We start from the raw sequence: 20810 nt of genomic DNA on the forward strand, positions 1-20810 counted from the left end.
CCGAGCATGGCTGCTAATCTGGGGGACAAAACAGGAAATGCAGAGCCTTGAAGCAGGTCCAGCCCGCCAGGCCCTGGAGGCCAGGCCAGGCACGGATGGGGTCTCCCACCCCAGGTCCTCTCCATCTCCCGCCACCCTGAGGTACAGCCTGGACACCCAGGGTTATTCCAACATCTCCCTGTCCCTTCCCCAGAGACCCCCCCCCAGCCCCCAGCCTCAGCTTTGCCCCACCCTTGGCAGCAAAGACAACTCTGAATCTGACCCTACAGCCCCCTTCAGCTTCACACTCGAGATGTGTTCCCCCGACCTTCAAGGCCTGGGGGCCTGGTCTTTGGGGCCCTTGGTCTGCCAGCATCCCCCCTGCCACTGGGCATCCCCTGCGCCTGGGTGCCACTGTCCTTTAGGCCCCCAAATAGTAGGGAGTAGAGTCACTGGGATTCCCAGCCCCATCACCCTGATGGGGCCTGCACGTTCTCCCCTGGCTCCCAAGCCCAGCCTCCCAGATGGGCACAGATGGACTCGAAAGCATGTGAGCGAGTGCAGTGGGGTGCAGGGCACCTGAGCCGGGAGTGGGCAGCTGGTAGGGTCAGGCACCTACACTAGGGCTCCTGCCCTTACCTGGACTCCAATGTTCACGTAGGAGGCCAATGTGAGGCCTATTTCAGGGGCCATTGGCTTTGGCTGCAACAGGCAGGTGGGGCATCTGTCCCCTTCTGAGCCCCCACCAGGTCAACTGCTGTGGGGCTCCCCCACACCTGAGGAGAGGCGCATGTATGGGGGATGGGCAGTTGGCACAGTCCTGGGCTCACGGCCTGCAGGCCGTTCATTCGTTCACTCAGCGCTAGAAGCCCCGAGAGCTGGTGAGGTCAGACGTTAGCAAGAGGAAGACCTAGAGCTGTGTTAGGTGGGTCCACAGAGGAGGACCTCGTGGGGCCTGGGAGGTGATGTGAGGGCAGAGGTCCTGGCCAGGAACCCGGGCACGAGACCCCAGAAGGAGCTGGCTGCAGAGAGATGGGGAGGGGCCCCCAGTTGGCCTCCGGGGACGTGGCCTTCAGCCCTGGGCGTGACAGGGGCAGGACTGGCTGAGTCCACTGACGTCCCTCCAGGGCAATGCTGAGCCCGTCCGGAGCCCGGGGTCCACTTTCTGCCCATGCGGGAACCGCAGCCTGCACATGTCCCAGTCTCTCCAGCGTCACAGTCCCCAGTGGACGGGGGTGGGGCAGCAGAGCAGCAGACATTACCCAGCACTGGGCAAGCACGGTGGGGGGACTCAGCCCTCACACGCCCAGGCCACCTGGGTCCCAGATGAGCCCGGAAGGGCTTCTTTGTGCAGTGGCCATTCTGTGTGTCCTGGACAGCACTTGGGGGCTGAAGCCCATTCTGTCCCAGTCCTGGGGTGGGGGGACCACAGCCAGAGTGGGCCTCGGGGCTACAGTCCTCTCACCTGGCCAAACACAGCCTCTGCGTCCAGCCCTTGGGGACTCAGGACCCCACGTCTCAGAGCCACAGGACAGGGGTGGGTGGCTCACTGGGAACCTTGTGTTCTCCCCAGCCAAGTCCCAGGGCGGTGGGGGCCACACGGTGGAAGCTACGCTCCCCTCACAGGTGTGTCTGCGCCAGCATCCGAGCGGACACACTCGCGGTTAGCCAGGTTAGCCCGGGGGTCCACCAACACAGAGGACGTGTGCAGCACTTGCACCCACACGGCACAGCTGCCCACCCGCCGGGATGAGGGATGAGCAGGTGGGTCACCAGGTCCTGAGCTGCCAAGACCCCAGTGCCCAGGGCTGGGTTCTGCTCCCTAGCGGGGAGGCCTGGCCGCCACCCCAGATGGCACATTCCTCAGGTCTTCCCTTTGCCTCTGGGCGCTGACTTGTCCACCGAGGAGCTCAAGTGACCTCAGAACTTGAACATTCCCAGGAGCCCTCAAGGATGTTCTCAGAGCAGAGGCACCGAGGACACTTCCTGGAGGCAGCATGTGACCCCGAGTCACGATTCCCTCGGGAACCAGAACCCCGTCATGCACAAGCCAGGCCTAGGCCACACAGCAGCTCCCCACACCGAGTCCCCAGCCCCCTCCTTGGGTCCCTCGCTCCTCGCCGGCCAGCACACCTCATCGCAGGCGCTGGATCCCCCGGTGGGCTCGGCGCAGTTGGAACAGCGCACGCTTGCTGCGAGGGACACAAGCCCACTACCGGCTGGACCCCAGCCCCAGCCCCGCAGCCTCCACCCAGACCCCGCCTTAGCCCCAGGCCTTTGCATCTGCTGGGTCTGGGGTCTGCAGGGGTCCCACACTGACCGGAAGGAAGATGTCTGGCCTCCCTGGCCGTGCTGGGGGCTTCCTTGGGCTCCAGCGCCCTGAATTCATGTGTGTGACTGAGGGCACCCCCAGGAGACGTTCACCCAAAGCAAGTCCTGTGGCCAATCTCACCCCTGACTCACGCTCACCCTGACTCCGCCCTTTGGGGGTGCCCAGCCCTGACCTTTCACCCGCCTCCTGGGACCCAGAGCGGGGAGTTCCCTCATGCGGTGAGCACTGTGCTGGCACACGCCGGGAAGCAGGCTGTGTGGGTAAAGTGGGCGTGCTGCTCGGACGGGCCCTTCTGGGAGCCCCCCCTAAGTACTCAGGTGCCACCAGGACCTGGAACAGGGTTCACGAGTGGATCTGGTTGTGAAATGGCCACTCCAGCATCCCAGGGGCTGCTAGAGGAAGGGTTTACCTGGGCACCCAGCACCCCCAGACCTGCCCCAGCCTCACCCCAGGCTCGGATCTCTCACCTCTGACTTCCCGCCCTCCGCTGCCCAGCCTGCCGGGGCGAGGACAGCAGGCCAGCCAATCCCAGAGGCCCCAGGCCACACCCCTGGCTGGTATGACCCTGAGTGTATAAATACACCTGCCGGAAGCCGACTCCCTGAGAATTCACACCTGCTCTGGACAGTTCTCGGCCTCTGGAAGCGCGCACACAGCCCCCTGAGCCCCGCTTGCCTGGGACAGAGCAGAGGGCACACCTGCCAGACCAGTGCCACCAGGAAGTACAGCGACTGGCAGCCAGCCGGGAGGAGGGTTGCGGCAAAGCAGCTCCCGCTGGACAGAAGCGTTCAGAGCCTCACAGCCTGGTGGTGCCCAGCCTCGAGGACCATGCTCAGGCCTTGCTGACGACCCCAGCCCCCAGGTAAGGCTCAGCCAGCACTCGCCTCTCACTTGTACAGGCTCGGGGAGGGGGGGCTTGCCTCCGAGGAGGGCTGAGACCTCAGTGCCCAGGGGCTGGTTGTGTGGGGCACACGGGCCTGGAGGGGGTTAGCCTGTGGTCCCCGCCGCCGACTACGTTGAGGCTGCTGCGTAGCCTGCGGCCACCACTGTTCCCAAATGGGGTGACATGTCGTGTTGCAATGCTGGGAGCACTCGTGACATCACAGTGATGTCACTGTGACTCATGGTGGTCAGAGTCATCACACAGCAACACCCGAACCTACACAACGCTTCACCACAAGTCATCGCCCACCTGGACTGACTAGCAAGATAGGGTCAGGGTCACCTCTGGGGGGTCCTTCTGGGCTTCATGGGGTCTGTCCACTGTCCTCCTCTAGGCAAGACCCATGTGGCAGGCCAAGAGGCAGGGCTGGACAGGGCCCTGGTCAGCAGGCAGGTCACCTGAGCCTTGCCAGGGAGACAGAGGCAGGGTCCACCGTGGAAACAGAAAACGTGTCAGCAGGATGGCAGCTGTGTCCCTGTAGGACCCTGCAGGGTGGTGGGTCATCCCAGAGGACGGCTCGGCTCCTCCACCTCTGGCTCCACGGGCTGAGGTGTATTCTGGGTCCTGAGGGCCAGCAGAAAGCCCTCATCACCAGCCAGACAAGCTGGCCCTACAGGTTCAGGCAAGGCTGGGAAACAAACCCTCCTTGGGACACTGGCCCCCACCCTCCTCGACTTCCTGCAGCTGGCCAGCTCACCCTGGCCCCCAGAGTCCTGACCCTCAGCCAGCCAGGCGTGCCCCCCCCCACAGTGGCCCGAGAACTGGGTGTGTATCAACCACATCAGGTGCCTGTGCTGGGATCCGTGTTCAAACCCACTTCATCCGACCCAGAGCCGCCACCCTCCGACCCCTTGGCAAGGTGACCCTGGCTGAGTCGTCCCCATCTCTGAGCTGCTGTTTTTGTACTGCGGCTGTTGTGTATCCTGTGGCCGGCACAGCCTGGCAGAGCCCAGAGGTCAGCAGCAACTATCGTGGGCCATGCCATCCACTGTATTTATGCCCGGGTGGCACTGCTAGGTAGGACAGACCCAGCAGGAGGTGTCCACTGAGCGGTCAGCACGACACCCTTGTGCACGCGGCCTCCAGTCTAAGAGCCTTGGCCAGGCTTGGGGCCTCCCCTCGTCCTGGTCGCTCACCCGTCTTAGCACGAGAGGAGGGGAGGGAAGGCAGGGTTACACCTTGAGCAGGAAGACCGTGACGCTGGCGCAGGGAGGACTCTCTGGAGGTGCCCACAGGTGGACAGTGTCCTTCTAGAGAGCTCTGTGGCTGGTGCTGCGCAAGAGAGACACAGGGCGAGAGCAGACTGTGTGGCAAAGGGGCAGCCTGTGGTCACTCACGGTGCTCTCCGTCTGTCCCCCAGCTCAGAGTCATGTCGTCGGGCCAGCAAGTGTGGCATACGGCCGTGCCAGCCCCTGGTCGCACCAGCCCCATGGCCCCTGTGCCCGGGTCCCCCAGCACCCCTGGCTCGGAGAAGGCGGCCTCCCCGCTGGAGTGCTCCATCTGCTTCTCGGGCTATGACAACATCTTCAAGACGCCCAAGGAGCTCTCCTGCACACACGTCTTCTGCCTGGAGTGCCTGGCACGGCTGGCGGCCGCCCAGCCCACAGGCCGGCCCGGCGGTGAGGCTGTGCCCTGCCCCTTCTGCCGGCAGCCCACGGCGATGCCGGCTGCCGGGGCCCCAGCGCTGCGCACCAGCCGCCAGCTGCAGGCCAGGATGGCGGCACACCTGCGGCGGGAGGAGCCCGTGTGGCTGGAGGGCACTAAGCTCTGCTGCCGCCCGCCGCCCGCCACCCCTGGCCTCCCGGCGCCTGGCTTCGTGTGCGTGGATGTGAGCCTGAGCAAGCCCGCAGAACCCACTGCGCCCCCGCCCGCCCTGCGCCCTGCCCGCCCCCGGGGCCGGCTGGCCCGCTGCTGGGCACGCTGCAGGGACTGGAGGCGGGTGGCACTGGTCACTGCCCTGCTGCTGGTGCTCTTCTGTGTGGTGCTCTGGCCCGTGCAGTGCGCACTCAAGACCGGGAATTTGCGCTGCCTCCCCCGGCCGCCTGCCACCGCTGCCACCGCCGCCTTCTCTCCTGGACCCCTGGCCGACAACTAGGCTCGGCCTCCCTGGCCCCAGTTCTGGCTGTGGGTCCCCCACCCTCGGCTCTGGTCCCAGGTGTGGCAGCTTTGGGACCCAGCGCCCCAGAGAGGCCCCAAGGTCTCTGAAGACCCCGTATCCCATTCAGCTCACCGCCCCCCTATGCTGTGTGGCTCGATCTGGATGGACGGACAAAGGGGTCTCTGAAGCTCCCAGGAATCATAGACCCCCCTGGGCGCCAGAGACCACCTTCCTACCCCATCACAGAGAGCCGGACGGCTCCTCACACACTGTGAATCACCTGCACTCGCGGCCCTTTGCTGAGGGAGGGTGCTCCCCATTTCTATTCTATTTTCACATTTCACCCACAGCTCCTTCCCCAGACCTCTTCCCCAGGCAGGGCTGGCCCCTTCCACTGGGTGAGGGAGCTATTCCTGCCCTCTGACCAGGGGGACCCAGTCCTCCAGGGCCCATCCAGAACTGTACATTTTTAAATAAATTATTTTGTATCCACATTTGGTAACGGTCCTCACTCGGTGTGCCCTCCTCCCCAGCCACGGACCCTCTCCCTCCAGAAAAGCACGGACACGCCCACTGGGTTGAAATCCTGGCAGCCCCTAGGGCAGAGAGTCCCCAGGTTCTAGGGTGTCCAACTCCTGTCCCCTGTGGGCTGTGGATAGGCTGGAGCACTCCCTCCCTCAGAACTCCGAGGCCCCCCCCCAAGATGGGCACCAGGGGCAGAGTGGGATGGGCCGGAAGGGGCAGGGCCTCAGCACGGTCCAGACCCCTCCTCCAACACTCCCCAGCTGGACAACCCCCCCAAGAAGTCAGGACTCCTCAGACCTGCTGAGAGTCCTGACAGAAGGGCCACGGAACCCCGGGACCCACTGCCCGCGCGGACCAAGGCCTAAGGAAGCACAGAAGCAGAAGTGGTGACCACCAGGGTGTCCTCCAGCACACCCTGCAGGGGCCAAGTGCAGGGGCTCAAGGGACGGGCAGGAGTCCCTGTCAACCCTCACTGCCACGCCCGTGGGCTTCTACAATCGCCCACCCCCCGCCCCGGGCTCCTGCACCACCAGTTAGCACGGGGAAGGGGGGCCAGGCGGGTTCTGGCTCCCCAGGCCGCAGCCTCCTTGCGCCTGACCCGGAAGCCCAGTACTTCCTGCTCCAACCAGCTGGGCTGGGCTGGGCGGGGCTGGGCTGGGGAGGCTGCCCAGGAGACACCCCCCCCCCCCCCGGGGGGGAAGCTGGGCCCCCAGATCCTAACAAAGACACAGACCTGAGACCAAGTCATTTTATTGAGGGTCCCACAAAGTCACAGGGCCATCCGGGACGGGAGGAGCACAGACAACACGCCAGTGGTGCCCCAGCGGTCACACACGGGTCATGCCCGCACGTGAGCCTCACCCGGCACACGAGGTCGCACACGTGCTCCAGGAGCATCTCACGTGCACCCGCGCAGTGGGCAGCTCTGAAGCGGAGGTGGGTGCTGAGGCCGCGGGTAGGGCAGGCAAGCCCCTACGATGGCCCCAGTCAGGTCAAGCACAGACTGGCCACGCACGACAAACATGTGGCACACACGGGGTCACAGGGGGTCACTGCGCGGTGCAGGCGGTGACTGGTGGCCTCCCACACCGGGAGACACACCACAGCCCTGAGGCCCTCCCGCTCCCCTGTCACCTGGGAGCCCCGGAAAGGGCAGGGCGCTCGGGTCTCCCCACTGCCCCTGCCCATTTCTAGGCGTCCAGGCCGCGTTCGGGAGGGTCTGAGGGCTGGGGGAGACGCGGGGAGAAGCTGCGGTCTGCGTTGCCCTAAACACAGTCCTTCCGAGGAGCGCCCCGGCCCGGCGGGCCCCCCACTGCCGCTCGGCTCCGGCCCCCACCGGGGCACCCTCACCGCGCGGGGCCCCGCAGGTTCTCGTAGTCGCCGCCAGGGGCCTCCGGGGTCCTGCGGGCGGAGACAGGGCTCGGTCGGCGCCCTCGCGGGATCCAGTCCCGCGCGCCCCCTCCCCCCCGGGACCCCGGCCCGGCCCCGCTCCCCGACGACCCCACTCACGCTGCCGGCGCCCGAGACGACACGGGGGCAGCGTTGCGGCCGGCGTCCGCCGACCCGAGGCCCACGTTCCGGTAGGAGGGCTCCTCCGGCGGCCGGCGCTGCGACGAGGGGCCGTCGGTCACCCGGGGGTGTCGCCGCAGCCCCCCACGCCCGCTCCACTTCGCCGTCGGCCCCGCCCCGCCCCGCCGGGCCCCGCCCCGCCGGGCCCCGCCCCGCCGGGCCCCGCCCCGCCGGGCCCCGCCCCGCCGGGCCCCGCCCCGCCGGGCCCCGCCCCGCCCCGCCGGGCCCCGCCCCCACCTGCTCACGCAGGCGCAGCTGCTCGGCCTGGATGTGCCGCTGCAGCGCCAGGTACACGAACTTGTACTGCGCCTCGGTCTGCACCATCCCCGAGCGCTGCCGCCGCACCAGCTGGATCGTCCTGGGCACGTCGATGTCGCAGTGCAGACCTGGGCACGGGCGCGCTCAGGGCCGGGAGCACGGGGCGGGGCTAGCGCGGGCGGGGGGCCGGAGCACGGCCAGGGCCGGGCGCGAGGGGCGTGGCCGAGGCACGGGGAGGGCCAGGGGCGAGGGGCGGGACCGGAAGCTCGGGGCGGGGCCGGGGCTAGGCGCGAGGGGCGGGACCGGAAGCTCGGGGCGGGGCCGAGGCTAGGCGCGAGGGGCGGGGCCGGGGCACGGGGAGGGGCCGGACCGGAAGCTCGGGGCGAGGCCGGGGCTAGGCGCGAGGGGCGTGGCCGAGGCACGGGGAGGGGCAAGGGGCGGGACCGGAAGCTTAGGGCGGAGCGGAGGCTAGGCGCGAGGGGCGGGGCCGGGGCACGGGGAGGGGCTAGGCGCGAGGAGCGGGGGGCCGGGGCGGCTCACCCCGCCTGCGGATGAGGTCCACCAGGATGTCAATCACGATGATGGTGCCGGTGCGTCCGATGCCGGCGCTGTGGGGACCGACCGGGGCCCTGTGGCTAGTTTACAGGAGGAGGCCGTGGCCTGCCCCGGGTTGCACCTGCCCTGCCCGCCTACCCTGTCTCCGGTCGCACCTGCAGTGCACCACCACGGGCCCTGTTCACCTCATCCAGGAAGCCGAGGACGCCCGAGGGCTCGGTGGGGACCCCGTGGTCTGGCCAGCTGAAGTACTGGTAGTGCTTCACTGAGCGCCGCGGCTCCTCCTGGGCGGGGAGGGCGGGTGAGCGTCCCCCGGGCCGGTCTGGGCAAGTTCCCAGGTGGCGCCAGGCCGCAGGGCCAGAGTGGAGCCGCTGTGAGCCCCAGGGTGAGAGGGGCACAGGGCAGGACCGGGAAGGAGGCAGGCAGGGTCTGCCAGGAGTGACCAGCGGGGTCAAGGCCGAGCAGAGGGGACGGGAGAGAAATGTGGGATTCTGAGGTTGGGACAGCCCCAGGCTCAGGCCCCTGGGAAGAGGAAGGGGGAGCAGCGGGTGAAGCGGACCATGACCTCTATTTGAGAAGAGCCAAGTGTGAGGGGCCTGCAGGGCCCGCAGGTAGGTAGACGTGACGGAGGGTGGGTGTGGGGGTCGGGAAGGAATCTGTTGCTGCCACAGAGACAGGTACACCGGCCCCTTGACTCTACTGAGGTGGCTCAGGGAGAGACTGGGGAGGGAGGGACCATGGGGGCGTGAGCCACCCTGGGGCCAGGCAACTGGGACCTGCGACCTGGGGTTGAGAATGGGACCTGCCTATGAGCACTGCCCAGCAGAGCCCCGGTAGGGCCTGTGCCCACTGGGTTCAGGGACATGCAGTCGGCCAGGGGGACTGGGTGGAGCCACGTTGGGGCGGGGAAGCGGCATCTGCAGCTCAGACCTGGGGACTTCCTACTGTGACTCTGGCCCCTCATGTCTTGCGGCCTTCTGGACTCACCTGATCTGGCCGCCACACCTGCAGTTCCCGCACGCAGTAGCCCTGGGCTTGGTACTCTGCCAAGTTGGAAATACGCACACGGCCGTATTCTTGGCTGCCCTGCAGCTCGGGCCAGTACCGGAAGCATTTGTTCTGGGGGGGGTGCATTATATCAGCTGTGCTACAGGACCGCCAGCACCCGCGCCTGGTGCCCCAGTGCTGCACATGCACACACGGGCTTTCCAGAGTCCCCCTCACAACACACGTACCCACATACTGCCCCCAGCATCCCAAAGGCTGAAGGAGAAGCGAGGCTGGGCCAGCCACCAGCACAGGTCCACATGAGCACACGGTGGGGAGGAGGCTGTCAAGCCCGAGCTCCTACCCTGCCTCGCTCCACCTCCCTCGTGGCCATGACAATGACCCGCGTGTTCTCCTGGTGCACCATCGCCCAGAAGGCAGCTACTGTGCTTTGCAGACAGCCCTGGGTGGCGATGTACACCTTGCCCGGTCCGTGACCTGTCTTCTCCGGATCGCTCTGTAAGGGTGGGTGTGTGCCAGAGGACAGTGCACATGTATGCAAATGACATGCAAAGCAGCACCAGCTGGCTCACACGTGGCCCCTCCTGCCCTAGGCTAGCGGGGAGCCGGGGACCAGGATTTCGTCCAGCCCACTCTGAGGACACACTGGAAACCAACACAGCCCCTCTCCCAACACTGCCTAGTGTCCTGCCAGGGTCCACGGATCACGGGCACCTGGATCTTCTTGGGCCTGCCATCGGGAGCTCCAGGTTTGTAAGAGGGGGAGAGGGTGACCGGTGTGTGGCCGGACACGGCTCAAGATGTCCTAGCGGAGCCTCGCCAGGCCATGCGCGCAGCTGGCCTCTCGCACACCCACCCTGACGGAGTTGGCGTTGATGTAGTCGGCTCCGGGCACAGTGTCGTCCACATCACGCAGAGTGACGCAGGTGGTATCAACTGGGAAGGGAAAGCTGCTGCTCAGGTCTCCAGGGGAGATGGAGGGAAGAAGCGACCTCACCCACCTCTTTGCCTGTGGACCCCGGGGTGAGCGAGATGAGGGCGGAAGGGGCCCTGAAAGCGAAAAGGAAAAGTCACACCAGTGGAGGGGCACAACCCCCTGCCTCCACCTCCCTGGGGCCCCTGCTTGCCAGATGGGCCCCGCACGGGACAGAGCCCTGTCTCCCCGGCATGGCCCCTGCCTGGCCCTCACAGGGAAGGATGTTCTTGTAGCGATTCTTGGGCAAGTTCTCCAGCCTCTGCCCCTCCTTCCGGGGGTACAGGAGCCGACATCCCTGCTGCTGCAGCATCGGGTTGTGGGAGGTGGCACGGAGGCATCAGCCTGTGGTCCCACCCTTCTCAGAGCCTTTGGAGACCATCCTTCCTCCCCTAAGCCTCACCGCCCTGCTGGCCCTCGCCCAAGCCCCAAAGGATGGGAGTCTATGGCGTAGGGGGCGGGCACCTCAAATTCTTCCCAGAAGCCCTGCTTGGCCTTCCCGCTGGCATCAGTGGGTCCGCTGAGCTCTTGCACTCGGCTCTCGATGCTTGCGGCGTTGATCCTCGTGGCTTTGAGGGGCTGGCCAGGAGAGCGCTGCGTCCACACTTAGCAGGGTCCAGCAGATCCCAGGGGGCAGACCCCACACTGTTTCCCTGAGGCCACCCTGCCCCAGCACTGCCTAGCACCCTCTTCCCTGGTCCCGTGGTCCCTTGGGCCGTCCCCACCCCAGGGACAAAGTTCACTCTGGATCCCGAGGGTCACGTGCCTCCGGGCAAACCTGCTTGAGCTGCACCACCGTCCCCGACTTCTCCACCATGGGGTTCTTCCTGCAGTGCTCCACCAGGTCAGTGAGGGAGTCGAACTGGACCCCACCTCCCACGTCATACTTCCCATCTGGCTGTGGGGACCGCAGTGAGGGGCCCGGCCACTGCCCACCCCCTCCCCCAGCCACACCCCTGTCCCTGCTGCCACGCCCCACCTGGAAGTGGATCATGACGTGTGTGACCCGCGGCTGGAGGTCGGCCTTCTCAGGCCTCGGTGTGAGCACGGAGAGCACGAAGTCCCCAGGATGGCTCCGACTTTCCCGCACCAGGAAGGTGCCCAGACGCCCTTTTTCCATCAGCAGCTGCTCAGCCTCCTTGCCAGACAGGTGTCCATGGTACCACCTGACCCAGGGTGGTGGGGGTTGAGGGGGAGCCCTGGTGAGACGGAGGGCCGGGGCCTGGCTGGGTGAGGGGACACAGATCCACATGCAGCCAGAAGCCTCCAAGACAAGACACAGACACAGAGGGAGACGGATGGACCCACCAGATCTCAAGGACCCAGGCCGTACCTTCACTCAGGCCCGCCTCAGCGAGCCCCGCCCACCTCTCTGACTCTCCCCCTGACCGAGGAGCAGGCAGGCCAGAGGCAAGACAGGTGAGCCCCGCAGGGCTGAGTGTGGCCACCAGATGGCAGTCTGGTCCCCAGCAAGGAGAGACGGGGCCACCTCAGACCACCCCACAATCCCACCCGGGGAGGTGCGGCTTCTTCAGGTCTCAGCACGGGCGAAAGCTGAGGCCGGAGGGCAGGGCTCACCGGAGTCACCAGGCCGGAGCGCGGGCGCCACGCTGGCTGCAGGGCTCACTTTCGCCAGCGGCACACTTCCACCCCTGTGGCCAGTGCTGTGGACCCAGAGGACCTAGAGGAACCTAGAGGCCCTGGGGAGGGGGGCCTGCAGGACGCTCCCTCAGCTTGGCCGCAGCTGTGCCCAAGCCTGACCCTGGCCACGGAGGGCAAAGGAGACCCAGAGGCCATGCTCTGCAGACACGGACACTCGCACACGTGGAGCTGCCGCTCACCACTCAGAGACAGGGTCCTGGTAGCCCAGTGGCTGCTGGAGCGCTACGGGGGCCCCGCTGCACTCACGGAGCAGCCCCCCACGCTGGCCTGTGTAGTGGTGCACCAGCTTGGCCAGCGTGGCGAACTTCTCCCCTCCGTAGAGATCGTAGTAGTCGCCCGTGTTCTGGACATTGATGTGGGCCACCTCATTGTGGCGCCTGGAAGGCAGATGCCCTAGTCACCGCCGTGGGGGGGGGCTGCTCCCACCAATCCTTTCTTCCCATCACCACCCGCAGCTTCCAGAACAGTCCCTAAGCTTCCTGTGCTGATGTCTCTGCCTGTGCTGCTCCCCTGCCAGGAACAGCCGGGGCCAGGCCCTTCCCCATCCAGCCAGTGTGCCAGTCCCACCCGGGGTGGCGGGCGTCCCACCTGCTCCCCAGCGAAGTCAGGACTGGGCTCGCAACCCAAGGCCTACTCTCCCTTGGCCTGGAGGCAGACGCCGGAGCAGCCCTCCGCGCGATGGGCTCTGCCTCACCCCAGGCAGCCTGCCTGGGGGCTCCTGATGACCAGGCCTCAGGGAAGCTACCAGGAAAGCCCCAGGGAAGGACGGCAGTCCCTGCAGCGTGAGAGCTAACGTCAGTCGCACCTGCTGCCTCAGGTGTGGCAGAGAGATCTAGAGACCGACGGGAAGCCCCTCCCCAGACTGCCTCTCCTCACGGACCGACGCCGACCCGTCTGGGGCCCCCACCGGTCCGGCTGCCGCAGCCCCTCTCCGTTCCTTCTCCCCACACAAGGGCCTTTCAGGGCTTCCGGCCTGACCCCTGGTGGGCAGCGTCCCCAGGACATGGGGCCCTAAGGGCAGCCATAGAGGCCCCCGTCCACAAGAGCAGACCCCTCGGAGGGTGGGAGGGAGGTCCTGCTCGCTCCTTACTCTCTGAGCCCTTCCCAAGCCCTTCTAAGTGATTCCCTCCCGTCCGGAAGCCGCCTGGTCTGGAAGGCCAGATTTCCTCCCACCCTTGCCGAGCTGTTGGCTCCCCACCCCACACAAAACACAGATTCTTGGGTGTCTCTTCCTGAGCGGGCACCCTCACTTCCAGGAAAATGCCCAACATCCTTCTGGGAAGACGGGGAAGACTGATCCTCTGTCCCCCTGCTGAGGGCGGAGCCTCAGGCCCGAACACTCGTGGCTACAGCGCCACCGTGACCCACCTGACGGACAGCGTGAAGCTCCCCGGGCAGCTCTTGCTGGGTCTCACCAGGAAGCTCCCGTGCTGGCCCCTGGACAGGAGCAGCTTCTCTGCCTCAACTCCACTGATGTTAGGGTGAAACCACCTGGAATGAGCGCCACAGGGGGCCGCGCTGCAGAGCTGGGGTGACAACCGAGGGCCCTCTGGGCTCCCAAAGTCCTGGCCCACAGGCAACCTCCCCCACGGGGCCTGCCGTGGGCCGGTGCTTACAGCCTGCCACGGGCAATGGCCACCGGCTGGCTCTAAGGGCTGTGGGGAAGGAGTGGGGCCAGGGGGTCCCAGGGACACAGATGAGCAGAAACATCCCTGGGGCTGGGGGTGGTGGGGGTGAGTGGGACAGACGCCGTCCAGCACCCCCACACAGCCGCCACCAGGAAGCTCGCCTCGAAGTCGGAGCCCTGCCAGGGCATCACAGCTTGGCCAAAGGTACTCGGGGCGCCGCTGTGTCACAGGGCCTCCTTCCTGCCCTCAGGGCCCTGGCAGCAGACCCTGCCCGTTCCACCCCTCCTAGTGTGGTGTTGGCCACCGCCTGCCCTCACGGGGCACGTGCTGCAAGCCCAGGGACACCCCCAACCCCGGCGTTCGTCACTTAGCCCTCCCGGAACAAGAGTGCTGTCCGCAGGCTCGGTCTGCCATCCACCCCGACCAGCCTCCCCGCCGTGGGTCCGCCCCGTGGGAGCCGCTGTCCGCCCCTGGCGCACATTCCCACGGCCGGGAGACCCTCCCTCCTCCGGCTTTATTTGTCTTCACAGTGTCTGTCGCCTCCTTGGCGGATAGCACGCGTCACCGGCTTCCTGTCCATCTCCCACGAGAGGGTTTCAGCCCTGAAGGGCAGAAGCTGCTCTGAGTGGTCCAGTGTCCCAGGGACAAAAGCAGTGCCTGGGCATTAACCAATATACCTGGATTAAGCCGTGAATGAACAAGGGGGGCACCTGGGCGGCTCACTTGGTTAAGCCTCCGACTCTGGGTTTCGGCTCAGGTCATGATCTCAGGTCGGTGAGATCGAGCCCCATGTCGGGCTGTGGGCTCAGCACAGAGTCAGCTTGGGATTCTGTCCCTCCCTCGGCCCCTCCCCCAACCTGTGCTCATGCTCCCGAAAACAGATAGATAAAATCTTAAAAAGAAGAAGTGGGGCACCTGGGTGGCTCAGTCATTAAATGTCTGACTTTGGCTCGGGTCCTGGGATCGAGCCCCGCATCGGGCTCCCTGCTCAGCGGGAAGCCGGCTTCTCCCTCTCCCTCTCCCCCTGCTTGTGTTCCCTCTTGCTGTGTCTCTCTCTGTCACATAAATAAATAAAATCTTTAGAAGAAGAGGAAGCAGCAATAGTAGTGGTGGTGGTGGTGGTGGTGGTGGTGGTGGTGGTGGTGGACGACTCAGGAAATGGCGGGGGGCGCACAGGTGGACGGATGGGGCACCCCTGAGAGGGCGGCTGGGAGCTGCACACAGGCTGAGTCCTGCGACTGAAGGACCCAAGAGGCGGGCTGCTAAGAGGGACGGCAGCCCTGTGTCTGCCCCCAGCCCTGCCTGCCCGGGCTGGTCCTCCGTCACAGCCTCCCCCGTGAAGTGGGGGACAGCCCCAGGACCCCAGAGGGACTGGCCTGCACGGCCCACACTGAGGGCTGTGCCTGAGCCCGAGTCCGAGACCCTAAGTGCTGCCTTCTTGACACCAGTAGCTTTTGTTCCCCTATTAGGGCAGGAAATTCTGGCCCAGGTTTAAATTGGACCCAAGAGACAGCAAGGATGATCCTGCCCCGTAGAGAACTTTCTAGAGTGGAAATCAGAGCCGTGTCTAGCGCCAGCCCGGACGCGCTCCAGGTCCTTCTCCTTCAGCCCTCTCTGTGCCCCAGGCCTTCGGTGCCTGTCCTTTGTTCCCCGAGGAGGCATCCGTGCCCACAGGCTACACCCATGTGTCCAACACAGCAGCCCAGAGCATGCGTGACATGGGAATGTAAATGAAGGAAAATTCTACAAAATCAGAGCCCAGTTCCTGGGTCACACGGCCACACTCTACTGCCAGAGCCACCTGTGGCTGGCGGCCTGCTGACGGGTCAGGGAGGAAACACTCCCATCACCACGGAAAGTTCTGGCCTGCGCCGGCCTGCACTGCGCATCCTTGCCCGAATCCCCACAGGTCTGTTGCCCTCTGCCCTCCGGCCCTGCAGAGACCTCTAGTCTCAGGGTGCTCACCTGTCTTCCGGGCCTGTGGCCAGGCCTTGGTCCTCAGCAGCATCTGACCGACCCAGGGCCATGCCCCTACTCCGCTGTTCCTCAGAATCCCACGCTCACTAGGCACCCTGCTTCACCTGGCCAGGGTCCTCTGCTGGGGCCTCCTGTTTTTGACCTCTCAGGGCCAGAGTGGCTCACCTGTGCTGGGCGTGTGTCTACTACACGTCCACGGGCCTCCTACGCCTCTAGCCTCACCTGGGATCTGAGCTTCACACTCACAGATACTTCTCTTCTTGGCCCCTCCATTAGGGAAGGTAACAGCATTTCTATCTTCACATTCGCAAAGTGTGAAACTCCTGGCCACGCTCGGAAAGGCTGCTCTTCTCCACGGTCCCCTGCTCACGCGTGGCTGCCGTCACCAGCTTGCAGCCCCTCGGCGCTCTCTTCCAGCAACCTCGTGGCCTCCCTTCCAAATGCACCCAGAACCCAGCCCTTTTGCTGCCCGCGTTTCCCTGAAGCCCACTGCAGGCCCCCCCCACCGTGTGAACGAACAGCCCAGACACACGGACATGCTTCTGTTTGGCGCCCTGTGTCTTCACTGAAGCCAGGCTCAGCTCTGACCTTGATGGATCCCCAGGGTCCATGGGTTAGTTCAGAGCAGCCTGGAAGCTCAGACAGCTGCCCCAGGGTCCCCCAGCCTAAGCAACATGCCTGCACACACTTTCCTCCCGGGGAATTGGGGGACCACCCTCCAGGACCTTCCTAGGCATGTTCTGAGCCTAGTGCCTGAGCTCTCTCCCGCGCTGGCTTGTTGGGGAGCCAGACCCGGGGGCAACTTTTGGTCACATAGCCCAGCGGGTAAGGCTGCCCGGGAAGGCCTCCTAGGGCAGGGGATGCTGCAGGGTGACCTCCAGAGCCAGCCACGGGAGAGTAGGCGGGCCACCAGGAAAAGGGCAATGGCTTCATGCTGTCCTTGGACCAACGACAGGACAGTGTGGGGCGGGGGACGTGGAACCCAGAACCCTTCCAACCCCCTCCACCACGGGCCCCTGCTCCGCTGCAGCACGGCTTCCACCCAGGAGCCTTCCCCGCCCAGCCCCAGTAGCCGCAGATTCCTGCTCGCGATGGGCGATGCCCAGAGCATTGGGCAGCGGTAGAGGGTGGAGGCCCAGAACCAAAGCCACAGAGATGGGTGACGGGCACCTGGCTGTCCTTTCAGGGACTCTCAACCGTACTTCCTGTCCCCTCTCCTCCCCACAAACTGCCACTGGGTCTATCAGGTGGAAATCTCCAGGGGTGGGGCCCCCGTGAGGCTGCCGCCACTCGCACCACTGCCCTCCTGAATCCCGCGCGGACGCAGGGCCTCCCATCCCCCAGCCAGGCCTGACGTGCAGCCGGGCGCTCGGCAGACCAGGGAGCCTTGCTGCCGTGGCCAAGGGGGTGGGAGGAGGTAGGAGGGCTCCAGGTCCTCATCTCCAATCCCCGTACCCCTCTGTGCCAGGGCCCAGGGTCCCCTCTGTGCCAGAGAGCTCCCGGCTCTGTGCTGGGTCCGTGACTCAGCTCAGCCTTGGCGACATGGTCTTGCAGTACCAGGGAAGGAAGGCAGGTAGGGTGAATGGGGCATACCGGGCTTCCGGCGGGTCTCGAGGCCTGGGCCCTTCAAGGCCCAACTGAACCTGGGCTGTGCTCAGGAGCCCAGGAACAGCCCAGCCTACCTAACCGAACCAGCCTGAACCTGTACTGGCCACTGGCTGGACTAGCTCTCTGTGTGGCCTTGCCCCAAACCTGGTACCCTGGGAGACACGGGAATGGCCTGTCACCGCCTACACTGGTGATACTGGGGCTGGACTCTCCAGCAGGGCAGACACTGTTGTTATGGGGAATCCGCAGTCCGGTGGGGAAGGGTTCCAGGCCTGGGGACCCCGGAGCGCAGACAGTGCCCTTCTCCATTTTCCGGCCCCCGGCCGCAGGCCCTGACCCTTCTGGTACAAGAGGAAACCAAACCGAGTTCTACCCCGTCTATACAGAACCAAATTAACCAGAGACATACCTTCCTCTCCGACCCTTGGAACGGCGGGCGAGCCCAAGGGGGCTCTGCATGCCCACCACCCCACCATGGGGCCCAGCCCCCTCCCAGGCATCAGTATCAGGCACCTGCATCTGGCCCTGCCCCACAGTGCCGGAGGCCCCCGGGTGAGCAGTGCCGATAGACATGCCCATTGACCCACCATTGACCCAGGGCCACAGGAAGGGGACACGAGGTGGGGGTGGACACGGGGGACAGACCTCACTGTCCAGACCTCAGAGGGATGTGGGCCAGAGCAGTGACAGTCCAGACGGTCAGCACAGGGTGGGGCAGAGAGGGGCTGGCCAGAGCGGTCAGAGCCCCACCCGGGGCTTTCCCAGGCTGGAGCACGGTCACATGCACATGACAGGGCCTTCTCTGGCACCAGAACTTGCCTGGGGGACAATTCAGAGTGAGGCTGAAGAGAGTCTGAGGGTCATTCCAACCAGATCTCAAAACCCGCTCCTCCCTGAATTTGGGCTATTATCACAGACAAGTTCCTGAGATCCAACTGATTTCCACTATCTCTGAGCTCAGAAGGCCCATGACCTTGATGGAGGCCACTGTGCCTAGTTGCTTCCTCACGACATTCTTCCTAGGGATCCTGGGACCCTCATCACCGAGGTGCTGCTGGTGGGAGATGGGGGGAGGCAGGGGTCTCTGCCTGGGGCTAAGGAACTTGCTCCTTAGGTCCAGAGACACCCTGGGGACCCTGAAAATCAGACCTTGTCCAGCCCCTCGCCTATCTAGGAAGTCGCTCAGGGTCATAGCATGACCCCTCCTGTGACCTCCTGCCTCACCAAGCCCCCAGTGATGTGTCCCACACCTGCATGGCTGAGTCTGCGCTCACATGCGTGCGCACACGTACCCACAGAGCAGGGATCCAGCAGAAAGGGCATGAAGGCCCAGTTCCCAGGCCCTGGCCCAGGGCCCAGTTCCTGTCACGCTTCCCACTTTCCCTCTGCATGGAGGCAGGAAGCTGGCTTGACCTGCAGCTGCCTGGCTCTCAGGTCCCTACCAGGGAGCTTGTCCCCTAAACCTGGCCCTTAAGAGGGTCTGGAGGAAAGATGAGACCATCTAGAGAGGGCTGGTCTTTGTCATTAGGTACGGTCAGGGGGCCAAGACTAGAGCAGAGGAGACTAGACCCTGCAGGACCCCTCAGAGCTCCTGCCCTGAGGAGTCCTAGGGAAGCAAGGGTTACCTGCACCCGGCAGAACCCAAATCCAGTGGCCAGAAGGAAGCCTGGAGCAGGGCAAGGAGTCCAGGGGAGGGAGAGTGGGAGGGTCTGACTTTCTCTTGACACCTGCTGCCCATGCTAGACTCCAACCACTGCCACCCGCCACCTGCAGGGCTAATTCTGTTCCTTGGGATCAGGGTACACCTGACCTTCACCCAGGCCACCCCCCACCCCCATTAGAAAGGGTCCCTTTCAACTGCTTGGGTGAGGCCCGCCCTTGTGGGCCTGGGACTCTGGCCTCGTGCCTTGGCCGTGGAGAGAGTTCTGTGCCAGGAGGTCAGGCCCAGAAGCAGGTCTCGGCGCTACCCGTCGGTGCCCGTCGGGCCGAAGCCCGTCTCCAGGGGTCGCGGAGTCCAGCCCCCTAGCGGCCCTGGCTCACCTGCTCGAGGTCCTGTCTGGTCCGCGCAGGGCGCCTGGCGGGTCCAGGCGGCCGCGCCCTCGGGCCACTTCGAGAAGGCCCCGCCCGAGGGCCCCGCCCACCCAGAGCCCCGTCCCGGGGCTCCCTTAAAGGCGCAGTGTCCATACGCCGCCTCCGCGTAGGAGTTGGGACGGAGTCGACAGTGTTCGAGGGCGTCGAACTTGAGAACCAGGGGATCCACGCGGGCGTCCCGGGCTCGCAGGGCGAGGGCGCGGGGCGGGCGGGACCCGGCGAGCCCCAGCCTGGCCAGCCGCCTGCGCCCAGCGGCGCGTAACCGTGATAAACGCATCAGTCCCACCGCCCCTGAGTCCCAGAGCCCGCAGGCCTTTCCCGCGTCGCCTCCTTCAAGGGAGGGGGCGGGGCGGGGCGGGGCTCTCCCGGGGAGGTGGGGGTGGTCGGAGCTAGAGGAGGAGGCCCCTGAAGGGTGGAGCGGGGCGGGGGTGGCTGTTCCAGCGTGAAGGCCAGTGGACCACCTCTTACTCTTCCGCCTTGGGGGCTTCCCGCCTTTCCTCCCCACTAGACAGTCTCCTCCCTTCCTAAGTGATGCTTTGCTCCAGCTCCAGCTGCCCCTCATCTGCTCGGTTCCTGTCCCCCGGGGGGGGCCGAACCACCTTTCACAAGCCCCTTGCTGGGGAGCGGCACTTAATTCATCTGGGCTCCCAACCTTGAGATGCCCTGGGAGGGGCTTCCGGGCCCTCTCCTGTTCAGCTGCTCTCAGGAGCAGTGCACCAAGGCAGGGAAGCTTCTCCAAGCCCGCAGCTTCCCAGCCTGGAGCCCAGATCCCCTGCCCAGCGCTGCGGGAGAGCTGGTCAGGGCTCCCCTTCCTGCTCAGCGGGGCCACCTCACCTAGCCACCCGTGGGTGCTGAGGCTCCGCAGGGATTGTCCTGAGAGCCCCTCCCTCTGGAAGCATCAACTCCCAGACACTTCTGGCCCCCACCCACCTTCCCCTTGACCTCCCAGTGTGAGAGCCTCTTCTCCCCTTGAGAGGATCCCAGAACAGCCCACCTGCTCCCTTATGTTCAGCATCCCCTCCGTCCGGTGCGACAGGCCTCCTGGTCTCTGTCCAGTTGGCTCTTCGCTCCTCAAGCCCAGCCCCTCCAGGTGCATTCGGGTTGTACCCACCTACCACTGCCCCACCCCCCAGCCCGGCCCGGCCCGGCCCCACAGGATCTGTCCTGCCTGTCTTCGCCTGGTCCTACCACCCTGCTGGCCTGTCCTGCACCCGGGGCGTCCAGCTGTCCGGGCCAGGCCTGCCTTCCCTTTCCCCGCAGGGCGCCTTCCGTTCAGCGGCAGGGCCCTTGCACTGACGTAAGGATGTGAGGACCCCCTCCTGCCCGCCTCAGGCCTTCATACCCGGTCTCCAGCAACTTGCTTACCCTCAGGTCTGGATCTGAGCGCTAGGGTTTCCTCGGGCTGGGCCTGCTCCTTGTGCCCTGCATCACCACCTGTTTGTCCCTCCTCAGCCCCTTGGGGTTTAGGCCCCAACCCCCAGCCCCAGGGCCCGACAGCTGACTGGCACAGGGCATCCATTCCACACACATCTCCAACAAACAAGTTAAAGAAGAATGGATGAAAATGTGCAAGCCCAGGGTCTAACAGGTCACCCCCCAACCCC

The 20810-nt window shown here is 65.5% G+C and overlaps 3 protein-coding genes across 3 annotated transcripts; 1 reads left to right on the forward strand and 2 right to left on the reverse strand.

The window, feature by feature from the left end:
* Positions 1-387: 387 nt before the first annotated feature.
* Positions 388-5840, forward strand: RNF223 (ring finger protein 223). The gene is made up of 2 exons (XM_032361011.1): positions 388-3173; positions 4615-5840. The coding sequence occupies exon 2, from the start codon at positions 4624-4626 to the stop codon at positions 5347-5349; it is 726 nt and encodes a 241-aa protein (XP_032216902.1). The 5' UTR covers positions 388-3173; positions 4615-4623; the 3' UTR covers positions 5350-5840.
* A 771-nt stretch (positions 5841-6611) lies between these two features.
* LOC116600738 (tyrosine-protein phosphatase non-receptor type 11-like) lies at positions 6612-7914 on the reverse strand. The gene is made up of 3 exons (XM_032361012.1): positions 7684-7914; positions 7387-7484; positions 6612-7278 (listed from the first exon to the last, which is right to left on the reverse strand). Exons 1-3 carry the CDS (start codon positions 7768-7770, stop codon positions 7224-7226), a joined length of 240 nt encoding a protein of 79 aa, XP_032216903.1. The 5' UTR covers positions 7771-7914; the 3' UTR covers positions 6612-7223.
* A 523-nt stretch (positions 7915-8437) lies between these two features.
* Positions 8438-19483, reverse strand: LOC116568258. The gene is made up of 11 exons (XM_032303773.1): positions 19336-19483; positions 19156-19279; positions 13271-13393; positions 12082-12279; positions 11220-11439; positions 11019-11134; positions 10707-10819; positions 10124-10554; positions 9611-9763; positions 9247-9302; positions 8438-8543 (listed from the first exon to the last, which is right to left on the reverse strand). Exons 1-11 carry the CDS (start codon positions 19481-19483, stop codon positions 8522-8524), a joined length of 1704 nt encoding a protein of 567 aa, XP_032159664.1. The 3' UTR covers positions 8438-8521.
* Between the last annotated feature and the right edge of the window lie 1327 nt (positions 19484-20810).

The sequence above is a fragment of the Mustela erminea genome, chromosome 10 (genome assembly GCF_009829155.1).
Source record: "Mustela erminea isolate mMusErm1 chromosome 10, mMusErm1.Pri, whole genome shotgun sequence".
Lineage (NCBI taxonomy): Eukaryota > Metazoa > Chordata > Mammalia > Carnivora > Mustelidae > Mustela > Mustela erminea.

Bases quoted from the DNA above. Each gene is read 5' to 3' on its own strand.
- RNF223 (XM_032361011.1), top strand. From the start codon at position 4,624: ATGTCGTCGGGCCAGCAAGTGTGGCATACGGCCGTGCCAGCCCCTGGT.
- LOC116600738 (XM_032361012.1), bottom strand. From the start codon at position 7,770: ATGGTGCAGACCGAGGCGCAGTACAAGTTCGTGTACCTGGCGCTGCAG. The intron at 7,485-7,683 runs GTGGGGGCGGGG...CCCTCGTCGCAG, and splicing joins AGCTGCGCCTGCGTGAGCAG to CGCCGGCCGCCGGAGGAGCC. The intron at 7,279-7,386 runs GTGAGTGGGGTC...CTCCGCCCGCAG, and splicing joins TCGTCTCGGGCGCCGGCAGC to GACCCCGGAGGCCCCTGGCG.
- LOC116568258 (XM_032303773.1), bottom strand. From the start codon at position 19,483: ATGCGTTTATCACGGTTACGCGCCGCTGGGCGCAGGCGGCTGGCCAGG. The intron at 11,135-11,219 runs GTGGGGCGTGGC...CCCCACAGCCAG, and splicing joins ACGTCATGATCCACTTCCAG to ATGGGAAGTATGACGTGGGA. The intron at 8,544-9,246 runs GTGAGTCCAGAA...CTCCCCGCCCAG, and splicing joins AGGTGTGGCGGCCAGATCAG to GAGGAGCCGCGGCGCTCAGT.